The sequence below is a fragment of the Corvus kubaryi genome, unplaced genomic scaffold (assembly GCF_017639235.1).
Source record: "Corvus kubaryi isolate FWS band 111438036 unplaced genomic scaffold, C.kubaryi_AGA036_p1.0 134, whole genome shotgun sequence".
Lineage (NCBI taxonomy): Eukaryota > Metazoa > Chordata > Aves > Passeriformes > Corvidae > Corvus > Corvus kubaryi.
Window position 1 is genome coordinate 6,966,947 of NW_024580668.1, and position 12,183 is coordinate 6,979,129.

Consider the following 12,183-nt stretch of genomic DNA (forward strand, 5'->3'; position numbering starts at 1 on the left):
ACCCATGTGCGGCTACCGCAGCGGCAATAGGACTACATTTCCCAGAGCCCCAAGCGCATAATGGTGGCGGCCGGTGGCGCTGGGGAGTCGTAAGAGGCGGCTCGGGCTCCGGCACTGACACCGGCACCAGGACCAGGTGAGGGGCCGCGGGCCTCAGGCTCGGGGCTCTTTTCCTCGCCCGCTGCTCTCGGGAGCTTGGGGCGGCCTTCTGGGCCGGGACGTGGCGCTGGGTCGGGACGTGACGCTGGGCCGTCAGGGGGAAATGGCGGTAGGGCCGGTGTTCCCCTTCACCCGTCACTGGCTGTGAAAGGGAAGGAAAGGGCCGGATCTTTTGGATGTGGAAGGATTTCCCGTGTCCGGGAGGATCTCCCGGGTCGAGGAGGAGCAGGCCGGCGGTCGGGCGCGCCCGGCATCAGTCGCTGTCCCGAAAGAGGAGCGGGCCGGGGTTCCCCCCAGCCGGTGGCCCGGCTGCTCCCGCGGGGACGGCAGGAGCCCCCCGCTCTCGCACAGCTGGAGGCAAAGGGTCGCCCCGGTACCTGTGGGATTGAAGCCCCTACCCTTAGGTGCCCTGTCCTCCCTTACCGTGAACCCCCCGATTCCTGCTTTGGAACACTTTTATTTCCCTTTAGGTAATGGTGTTTGACTTCAAAGTGGTTGTTTAAGCACGCTTAAGGCAGCTGCCTCTCAAAGGCTCTGCCTTGAGGTTCCCTTTATCTGTGTTTGAACAGAAGAGTTGTTGCAATGGCGTGTGAGTCAGCTGCAGCACTTGGTGCCAGTGCTTCCTGCATCCCAGCAAAGCTGATCTGCTTTGTGTGTGCAAATTCAGCACCAAAAAACCCAGGTGTGAGCTTATGTAGATTTTTGCTCAAAATACCTGTTCTTTGTATTTGTATGAAGTTCGCTTCATTTTCTGTGGGTGTTACATGTACTGCAAGAGGCGTTCAAGCCCTTCCTCAGCTCCCCTTTAAACTCCAGATTTGATCTTGAGCTGTTTTCATGATCTCTCTTGGCTCTGTGATTTTCCCTGGGATTGCCTAATTATGAGAGTTCCTGATAAAAGAGTAACATCATTTATTTATCTGGCGTTGGGAAAAACTTGCGCTGTGGCATGAGAGGCTTTTGGGAATGACCTGTTTGTTAATGATGTTAATTATTTGCATTTGTTGCAGGAGCAGGATGTATACGCTGCTGTCAGGGCTCTATAAATACATATTCCAGAGGGATGAGTACTGTGTCCTGATCCTGGGTTTGGACAATGCTGGTAAAACTGTAAGTGCTGTTTATCACCCCATGGAGGGCACACGCAATCCTAAACATTCTCCAGGGATAAATCTTCCAACAAGGGTCGATCTTCTTCAGCTCTGTCCTGAGTTATTTTAGTGATGTCACACCAAACAATCAACTTTTCCCCATTACTTAAATTACCACAAGTCTTCAGGGATGTGGCTGAGGCTTTGGTAATCCCATAATCGCTTGTGATCCCTTATTTCCTTGCTGAAATAGGGAGCAGGAAGAGGAGTTTGTCCAAAATTAGGTAGGGCAGTATCTGCTCTAGCAGGATTGTGCAGAAATGAAAAGGCAGGCTTGGGGTAGGATTACCCCAGCCAGTAAAATGTTTGACAGTAAATACTTTGTCTTATTCCTTTTCAGACCTTCCTTGAACAAACTAAAACCCGATTTAACAAGAACTACAAAGGGATGAGTTTGTCCAAAATCACAACTACTGTAGGCTTAAACAGTAAGTAAATCCACGTGGAATTTTTTCAGCTTTCCTGTGCAGTTAGACAACAGCTGTCTTTTGTTTGAAATATTTAAGAATTCAGAAGGGCAGAATAGTTCCTGGAAGCAGAGATTGCGTCTCCCAACTGCCCAGGTCTTTTTGTAGATAATAAAATAGGCTTTCTTATCTGAGGAGGAAAACCTCTTGAAGTATTAGACCCCCAGGTATCCTATTTCAGTGCTGTCCTCAAACTGTATTTCCCTGCAGTTCATTCCTTGGCCCAATTCTGGAATTATTTGCACTGATACTGCTCTAGATTTGTGATCACTCTGTGCAGGTTTTGCTCTGTTGTTGCAAGTAGTCACTGCCTGTGATTTGTTCCCCTACAAGCTTGTCCCAGCCCAGATTTCTGAGTGGGGTGTGCATGTGTCTGTGCTTTACAGCACCTCTAGTTTTAACTGGATTCTTCTTTCCTTCTTCCCTCCAGTTGGAACTATTGATGTTGGCAAAACTCGGCTGATGTTCTGGGATCTTGGCGGGCAGGAGGAACTGCAGTCACTTTGGGACAAGGTTAGAGATGTGGTTTTGTTTAATTTGATGTGTACAATTTGCCCAGAGAAGCTGTGGCTGCCCCATTCATGGAAGTGTTCAAAGCCAGGGTGGATGGAGCTCTGATCAGCCTGATGTAGTGGAAGGTGTCCCTGCTCATGGCAGGGGGTTGGAATGACTTGATTGGCTGTTTCCAACACAAACCATTCTGTGATTCCATGATTTCTGTTAGAAGTGGTTTTGTCTCTTAGAACTGAGCCACTACAATCATTTGGTAATCACACAGGCTTATTGATAACCCCAGTAGTTAGCACTAACAATTTGCCAGAGATTCCACTATTTCTGTGCTTAATATTTGCATTATTGGTTACAGACAGCAATTACCAACCCAGATCTGGGGTTGTGCCATAGAGATAAGCTTTGGGGAGACACAGGTGAGGTTTTTCAATCTGGTGTGTTGATCAGGCCTGCAAACAGAACACACCATGCTGTGTGCCTGCATTCTCTCCAGGCACACTGTGAATACAGCTGGCTCTAACTGGTTAATCTCCTCCACATGTACCAAAAATGTACCAAATTAAGATAAAATCATGAAGAGGAACAAGTGATCCTAGTGGATTGACACCAATATCTGTGTTCTCCTTCCAGTACTATGCTGAATCTCATGGGGTGATCTATGTTATTGACTCCACTGATGAGGAGAGGCTCTCTGAGTCCAAAAGAGCTTTTGGTAAGTACAGTGTGAACAAAATAGACCTGAAAGGTTGTATCAAATGAGACTGTAATGCAAGAAAGAGCCTCTGGCTTCATCCCTGTGTCCAGATAATCTGTGCCAGGCATTTGTGCAACTTCCAGAACTGGCTAAACCTGGTTTTGTTTCTGTCCTTTGTAGAGAAGATGATTACCAGCGAAGCTCTGGAAGGGGTTCCCATTCTGGTGTTGGCCAACAAGCAGGATGTAGAGGTAAAATATGGCAGATTTACATACATGAGCAAATAAGCCTTGGAAAGGTGAACTCTGCATTCATGTTAAATTTGTTCCATATTCCTGAGCTGATCCTATGGCACTATCTCATCACTTGGAGTAATTGCTTTGAATTTAGTTGTGGTTTTTTTCCTTTCTGTTCCAACCCTTTTCCAGTGCCACGAATGAGCTTCTTACAGGCACATAGTTTTGAACTCTTTATGTAAACAGAGCAAACTGCATAGCTATGGTGGGTCTTTCTTGTACCGTGACTGGGTGTATTGATACTGTTTTCTTCCTGTTTATTCAGAAAAAAAATGTTTAGTGCGCTTTGTTTATGATGCTGTTTAAAACCCAGGAATAGCACAACAGATGTATGTGAAGCAAGTCATCCTTTCCCCATAACTGGATAAGATCTGTTCAATAAAACTCTTTGTTTGTTGTAGAGCATTCCATCAGTGACAGCAGTGAATGGCAAGGAATTCTCTTTTCTGGTAATATAATATGAATTTTTTCCAGCATATTCAGAACTGTAAAGCTCTTGGTTTGGGTTGACAGTTCGTGGGTGGTGCAGTGTTTAGGTGACACATCCTGGACCATCCTTATCTGTCCCAGCATGGAAAAAAGAGAAGAGAGTGCCTAAGGTGATCGTGGTGTTTTTCATGTTTTCCTCCTTTCCCCTGCAATGGACCTGGAATTCCAGGACTGTAGTTCCAGTGATCGTCTCTAGATGGAGCCAGAGGCTTCCAGTAGGATTTAGAGCACCAGCCCTGGCAGCTGGGATCAGTGTCTGTTCCAAAGTATGCCAAAACTTCTCAGGTTCTTCCTCTGGACTTTACACTTGTCCGAGTGATTGCACTTGTGGGAAGTACTTGAGACTTCCATTGAAATCACTTGGCTCTCAAGGAGGATTGGTTACATCTCATAAGTACAACACAGATTGGTTGTTGGATGATCTAGATTATCTAGTCTTAGAAATAAGAGAAATGTAGTTCCATGTAAAAGCAAGAGATCAAGACAGAACTCATGATTTATGATCCTGACTTCACTGTGGTCTCTGGAATGTGGGGAAATGGTCTGTCTTTTTCCTGTGGAAACCAGAATACTGACTCTCATATTCCATGCAACACCACAGCTCTTCTGTAGGGAGCAGCCTGCACTCTAGCCTTGACCTGTTGAGAATGTTCCAAGCAGTGACCTGGAAAGCTGTTCCAGTTTCCCTTGTGACTGTATATACATACTTTGTTACAGGCTGTAGACACTGGCTCTTCTGACACTCTAGCCAGACTAAAGACAAATAATTGAACAAGTGGACATCTTTAAATGACCAGAAAGAGGTATTTGGAACAGGCTTTCAAAAGAAAATCTGACTTCTTGCCCCCTCTGGAGGCTCTGAGACCAGCCCACAGACTTAGTGCCTTCATGCAGTTGCAGAGCTGCAACAAAGAGATTAGCAAAGCCAAACCCACTTTCTATTTGTAAGAAATACCTAAATTGGATATTTAGAGGTCCACTCCTGCAGAATGATCTTGGTTATGAACCCAGCAAAGAGACATCACTGCTGTTAACAAATCACTAAGGGGATTATAGCTTATTTTCAGTAATCACTGAGGTTCACTTAAGGCTGAGAAAACTCAGTAGCCTGTTTCTCTTCCTCTGATTTAGCAGAATGGATGACCTCTGGAATAACTGATAATTAGCACTGACAGACATTTTTCTGCTCTGGATCTCCAGAAATAAAACTGTAGTAGGGAATTCTCACCAGCATCCCTCTATCCTGAACCACAGTAAGGGAGGATAAGTGGTATCTTAACCTTGCTGGTATTTGGAGATGAAGGATAATTCTTGATGATGATGTCTATAGAGGCCAGCAGAAGGCTCATGATTAAATACATCAGAAATAGTACGTCTGGCAGAGTTTGTTTGTTTCGTTTTTAAGTTTACATTCTGTTATTAAGATAACAAAAGTGCTGATGCAACCTGAAATTGCATAAAGTGTTAAGAATTCTGCTGTGAACCCCAAGGTACACTGTGTCCTCTCAGCACTGCCAAGCACGAGCAGTATTTGGTCGTTCCAGGGGATGAAGTACGTCACTGACTGCAAAACACCAATTCTAATATTCTCACAGTACTGAATGTGATATTTTATTGTATCAGGAGAATGCTCTGTGTTCAGCAGGGCCTTCAAAACTGGATTATTTTATAATTAATTAAAAATCCGAGTCAAACGTGTGTTGGAGGAAGGAGTTTGTTTGGGTTTTTAAAGGAACTATTGCTTTGAAGGTGAAATAAAATACCTAATATCTACTAATTCCTGTGAACTCCCTTTCAACTCAGAATGCCACTTTTGAAAACATGGCTTATTGCAGAAAAAACTGCAAAATAAGAATTGATATTTGCTGTTTCGATGTGAACGCAGCTGTTGAAAGGTTTGCACAAGGTATACATTTCTAAGCTTTGCAATGAACTGTCACAGTTTGAGGATAGAATGGTTCATTATGGAACACTATTCAAAATACTGGAAAAACATGACCTGTCAAAAACAGCATTTGAAATTTAACAATCTGAAAATTACTGGGTGTTGAATGATGTCCCATGTCTGGGAGGAAGTTTTGCCATCCTCATCTAAAGACAAATTTTGGAAATTTAATTTGAAATCTCCAGAATGTTGAAAAGCCTCCTTATGCCTTTGGAAAATGCGAGGAGTCATGGTGAGTAGCAGATACTCATTTCCACACAGCTGTTAGAAAACAGACCTTCTTCATGAAAGCCATTCCACTTTCCAGCTGAAGACCTACCACAGCTTCCCTGTAAAATTAGTTTTAATTTAAATTATCTGGTTTAAATTGAGGCTATACTATTCCTTGTTTAAATTTAAACAAGCTTAAGTTTTCATTTAAAACAAACTCGTAAAAAGGGTAGCCCGCAGCGTAGGTCAGGTGAGTCAGACTTTTTGTGAAATAATTTTATTTAGGCAATCCACCTTGCTGTTGTTTCTCTTTTAGTTCCATTCTGATGGTTGATTACTCTTGAGATGGCTGAAGAGCCTCTACTTGAGGTTTTATCCATGTTTCCAGTTTTATCCTGACTGGAGACCAGGCAGCAGCATTGTCTGCTGCACTGGATTTGGTGAATGGATAAAAACTCTACAATTCAACCTTTTTTTGGCTAAAACTTGTCTTGCTGCTTGATAGATTTTTAGGTGTGCCATTGCTGAGTCTTAATTTGGGTAATGCTATTCTGAACCCTTCCTAGGAGGAATTTGGTTCAGTCTTGGATGGATTATGCCTGGAGGAGCCTTCATCAAAAGATGTTTTGCAGTGTGTTATTTTGGGGAAGCTGAGATGGAAATCTGGTTCGTCATGTGTTGTGTGTGAGGTTCCTGTGAACTGGCTGAGAGATACCATCATTCCTGAAAGGTCACTGTGGATTGTGTTGTTGCAATGGTGCACTGTTGATGTGATCACAGATCCAGCTTCCCTTCCTTGCCCTTAGGTTATGTGTTTGCAGCTGAGAAACAAAACACATCTGTAAACAAATACTTTGTAATGTGCTGGGGCGAAGGGGAACTTGGAAGCCACAGCTGACATTTTCCCTGAGCATGCGAAGCTCAGGTGCCCCTTGCTGAAGTGATGGATAATCTGCCTCATCCTCTGCTGTCACATGAGATTCCCACTGGGGGCTTTCCCTGGAACACTAAATCAAGGCATTGATAGTTTGGTGTTACCCCCTCTGCTGTGCTGCTCTACTTCATCCCAAGGGGAAAATGATTTTCCTCAAAACAGGATTGGTGGTGCAGTGACATCCTGCTGTGACAATTTGAATGGTGCAAAATCTCCTCAGAAGCAAAACTCTTTCTGATGCAGATTTCCATGGAGAGCTGTGGCTGGGCAGCTCTGTGGAAGGTGGAGCAGACCATGGCTCTACCAGAAGGTGGGAAAGGGAAGTTATGACAATGCTTTATGCTGGGAGATAAAAATGGCTGTAATTGTAAGCTGCACTGGGAAAAGTGGACTCTTAAGGGTTCAGGGATGGGCAAGGTGAAGGATGTGGGTTCTCTGTGCTGCTGGGTATGTGCAGGTGTCCTGGTCTGCTGGTGGTGTTGGGAAGTTCATTGCCTGATTGCTTTGCTACCTGTGCAAGTAGATGTTAAGGAATCACGGACAGCATGACTGTGCTCTCTGTTGTTACTTTGTACCTTGAACACTTTATCTGATTTATTTTAAAATGCATCATCATTCAGGAAAGGAGAAGGAAAGGGTAGACTCAAGAAGAATAAATGGATATACTCAGAAGTATATCATTAGACAATGATATTAAACTGTAAGGGGCTTAAAGTATATTTCAAGAAGCATTTGCTCATTTTCAGCTGCCTTGAGATTTAACCATCCTGCTGCAAGGTCTCATTGACTGAAAAAAACAAAGACATGAAAAATAGCTCAAATTACTGACATGCAGCTCTTTCTCCTTCCCAGTTGTTGGGTAATTGACTTGTCCAGAGCTTTGGGTTAAACCAGGAAGCATTTGAACCTGCCTTTGACACTGTACAAGGCTAAGGGAGCAGCTTTTACAAACCAGTAGAGAATGGTTGGTTGGCTGTAATCTCTGGCCCATCTTCCAGACCTACCGGTATGAATTCCAGCTCTCAAGTCCAGTCTGACTCCCTCTAAAGTTAGTAATTGTTGTTGGTTTTTTTAATTAACTATTTATCCTGTGGCTGACAGCTCATCTGTATGAACTGCATGTTTGTCAAAAATCCTTAACTAAATTGTTGAGACTTTGGTGGAATGATATCAATAACATTTTTGGATATGGTTGCTAGGTCACTGATTGAAAGGGCAAGTTTAAAATGCAACTTCGGTCATAAGAAAGTACAGTCATCAAAAGTTGTACAGCTAATGGGGTCAAGGGCACTGGGTGAATTGGGTGTTGTTAAACACCTTACAAGCCATTTCTTAAGATCCCTTCCTATTTTTAAACAATGAAACCTGCTTACTTCTATTGTCCACAAAAATTTTCTGTATTTAATTTCTCCAGAATCAGTGTTTTGCGAATGGATGGCTGGTAACATTAATTTTCATATTTCTGTCTCTCAGAGTTTACGTCCACTTGTCCAATCCTCAGGACTCATAAGGGTCCAGTTTGGCATTTGTGTAAACATTTGTCCAAAACACTTATGTGAGCCTCACTGAAGGTTCAAAACAAATAACTGAGCATTGTTGAAGGTCCAAAATGTCTTTGCAGAGAGGAGGAAGGGTGGCCTTTTGGCCAGCTGAAGTGCTTAAATGGCTTGTCCAAGGCTTCCTAGGAAAAAGTGAGCACTGAGTGGTCAGGGAGGTGCAAGTCCAGACTTCAGTTGGGCAAGTTTGCTTTTGTTGTAGCTTTAAAAGTAAGATTTTTATGGTGACACCATGTTATGTGTCAGGAAAGTAATCCACTGGTTTATTGAGGGTTCTTGATTTGTGGTGGTGCTCCCAGCAGCCTCCTGGCAGCTTCACAGAAGTTTAAGACCTGCTGGGGGTCAAGAGCACAGTGACATCAGGCATCAGAAAACGTGCTGCAATCAGTGCTGCCAGTGTTTTCTCTGAATGCAGACAGATGAGTGCTGGTGGGGCATGGCTGTAATGCCAAGGAATGTGCTGAGAACAGGAAAAATCACAGGCTGTTTTGTGAGAGTGCCCAGGGTGCTGGCAAAGCGTCAGCTGGGCTTGTGGCAGGGACCCTGTTTCAATAGGCTTTGTCAATAGAAAAGCTCTTGTAGTGTCCTGGTAAATACAAGCTGTGTGTGACAGTTGAGCAGCTTGGAAGGGATATCCTTCGAGGGGGCAGGTTGTGCTCATTTTCAGGTCTGTTTGCTTAGAAGTGTACAAATTAAGGCTCAGCTAGGTGAGGCAGTGTGTGTGTACTGTCAGCAAACAGCACTCTCTTTGGTGAAAAAAGAATATGTTCATTTCTTTAGAATGGAAAGAGGTGAATTTGCTGTGTTGGTGGGTGAGGGGGTTTAACCTCACAGCATTGCCATCCTGACTGAAGCACGACTGCAGACATGGTAGGATTCATTGTGGAAGAAGGTCACCATGTCTTGTAGCACAAACAAGCTCTTCTTTGGTTCCCTTTGCAGACTTGTCTGTCAATTCCTGACATCAAGACAGCATTTAGTGACTGCATTAACAAAATTGGGAAGAGAGACTGCCTGACACAAGCCTGCTCGGCCCTTACTGGGTGAGTATGAGAAGGGGTAGACTCAGAATTGATTGACTGAGCAGCTGTGGGGTGTCACACACAGAGCAGCACTACAGGATTTATTAAGCCTTGAAAGGGAGCTGTGCTTCCTTCCAGCACTGACAGACACTCGTTCAAGAACCTTGGACTTGCCCCAGCTCAATAACTTCCTCTGTAAATCCTGCCTGTGAAACACAGTGCAAGTGTACTTCTGGCTGAGAGCAGCTGGACTTGGAGGTGTAGTTATTGTCCTGTATCATCCCTTCTCCTTGCACAATAATCCTTGAAGGTGCTGGTTTGCTGCAGCTCCTGGCTTTTAGGTTAGAATGCAGTTGAAAATGCAGCTGTTGATGCCTCTGCCAGAGAAATGGGTGGTGCTTCACTGTTGCTGCTGTAACTATGCTTCTACTTCCATATTCTTTGGCGTGCAGATGAGCTGTGTGATGGGGATGATATAACAGTCCCCAAGAGCCCTCTTACATGGGAATGCCTGTGGTTTAAAATTTGATGACTAAAACAGACCCTAATTGGGGCTTATGCAGCTGCATGCCACGAACTTGACCAACCCACTGGATTCTTGATATCTTGGCATCATTACTGCGTATCGAGTCTTGCAGTACTTTGCTTCTTTGTACTTTCAGTTCTTTAAGTGAAAAGTGATACTTGGTATAAGTCAAAAGTTTTGTTCCAGATAGAGAAACACTCCTGGCTGAATTACTGCCTGGGCTGAATCCAGAGCTTTGAATTTTTTTCTTTTATAAATTTAGCAAGAAATCTGTGTTATCATACAAGCTACTGCAAAGGATAACAAAAACTACTTGAACTGTGGAAAAATATCTGTTGTCTGCATTGCTACAAATCACATACCATTAAGCAGATGAATGACCACAACAATGTTCAAGCACTGACTGGAAGAGAAGTATTAGATAATAACCTTACGAAAAACAACCTTTTCAGCTGTGTTTTTTTGTACAAACATTTCTAGTTTTTATCTGTGTGGAATTTCCTTTGAAAATTCTGGTTTGAGCTTGCACTAAAAGAATAAATAACTCCTGGAAGTCATGGCTAGGGAGCTGGTGGTGACTTGCTTGGCAGCCCCAGCACAGATGGTTACAGAAGGCTGGAACCAGGATTGCAAGATCTTATACAACTAGTGTGAGGTTTGTGGCAAAATAACCTCAAGCCAGCTGTCAGGTGTGTTTGATGCTTGTTCATCCCAAGATTTCCACAGAGTTGGTGACTAAGTTGGGTGTAGACTTTTATAGACACCAGAAAAATAAAGGATGGAGGTATATATTGCTGAGCTAAAAGAAATCAGATTCCTGTTGTTTGCCTGCATGAGAAATGTCACAGAAATGCCAACAAATAACTGGGGTAGGTAGAGCCCTTACCTTCCTCATGTAAGGGCTCAGTTAAGGCCTGTATGATCCATGTTTCTGTTCTTGGTTGCTTCTTGTTGTTGGTTTATTTTAAAACCTTTTCTGCTTGTCTTACTTCCTTAGCAAAGGGGTGAACGAAGGAATTGAGTGGATGGTGAAGTGCGTGGTGAGGAACATCCACCGGCCCCCAAGAAAGAAGGACATCACGTAGGAATTCCGAGCCAGTCAAGGAATGGACAGCCTCTTTCCACACACTTTTGTGTTCCCTTTAAAGAAGGTGATCCACTGGATTCCTATTACACCTGATTCTTTCCTAAGTTTGGAGACAAATATTCTCTTTCTGTGTCTAAAAAAAAACTTGAGCCAAGGATTCCAACTGGGTGGGGGGTGGGAATCTCTTACATTAAGTATTGTCTTTGGCCTGAGAGCATCCTATGTAGCAACCTACACATTGTTGCCGATGCAAAGGACTTAATTTTCTACTATTTTACTTTGTGATTCCTGATTTGTTAGTCTAACAGGCTGGAGGCCGGTGACATGAAGGAGCACCTGAAGGAAATGTGTAGGTGAAAGTGGAAGGGGAGGAGCAGCCTGGGGAACGGCTGTCCCTCCTAACTGAGAAGATCCCTTGCTGCTCCAGCCCCGTGTTCCTGCAGGGTGTTACTGGCCCTGTTATGCTGCTGTTTGTGTAGTGGGGAGAGACAGCATTGATTAGAACTTGATTTTCAGTTGGGGTGTTGATTCATAACTTTGACCTGTGGTAAAAGCAGATGTGGAAACCAGCAACTGCACAGTGGTTATAGGGTCATGGAATCGTTAAGGTTGGAAAAGACCTGATCAAATCCAACTGTGCTGGTTGAAATGGATATTTCTACCAGGATACGGATTCCAGAAGCACTGCCTTGCTCTGACTGCCAGTCTCTGTGCATTCTCTTTAATCCTAAGAGTGATTGGGATCTTCTGTAACTGGACTGAATCAAGGCCCTCTTTGTGATCTTTCTAAACTGAAAAAAACCTCTAGGCAGGGAGAAATCAGTATGCAATAAAGCTTCCTACTTATTTGAACTTCCCTGGCTGAAACAAGTGGTGTTTGGGAATAGCAGTACTTAGCCCGTAGGTTTTCTTTGAAATGTAAGAAAAAACAGAAAGGCAGCACTCAAAAGACAGTGCTCAGTTCTTACATCGCCTACTCAGCTAGCTGAGTGATGCTGATATATCACTATCATTTCCCTGAATATGAGTTTTTACGTGAATTTCATGGTGGTTTGGCAATGGGTGTGGCTCCTCCTCTGTTTTATTTACTTCTGGCACTGGCGAAGGTTCTGTGCTGTTTGCTGACATAATTAAGGG

At 43.7% G+C, this 12,183-nt stretch overlaps 1 protein-coding gene across 1 annotated transcript; it reads left to right on the top strand.

The window, feature by feature from the left end:
- The first annotated feature begins 29 nt into the window (after window positions 1–29).
- ARFRP1 (ADP ribosylation factor related protein 1) lies at window positions 30–11,898 on the top strand. Its single transcript, XM_042047696.1, has 8 exons — window positions 30–136; window positions 1,170–1,269; window positions 1,651–1,738; window positions 2,208–2,290; window positions 2,918–2,999; window positions 3,162–3,232; window positions 9,354–9,454; window positions 10,957–11,898. The coding sequence occupies exons 2-8, from the start codon at window positions 1,177–1,179 to the stop codon at window positions 11,042–11,044; spliced, it is 606 nt and encodes a 201-aa protein (XP_041903630.1). The 5' UTR covers window positions 30–136; window positions 1,170–1,176; the 3' UTR covers window positions 11,045–11,898.
- The last annotated feature ends 285 nt before the right edge of the window (window positions 11,899–12,183 follow it).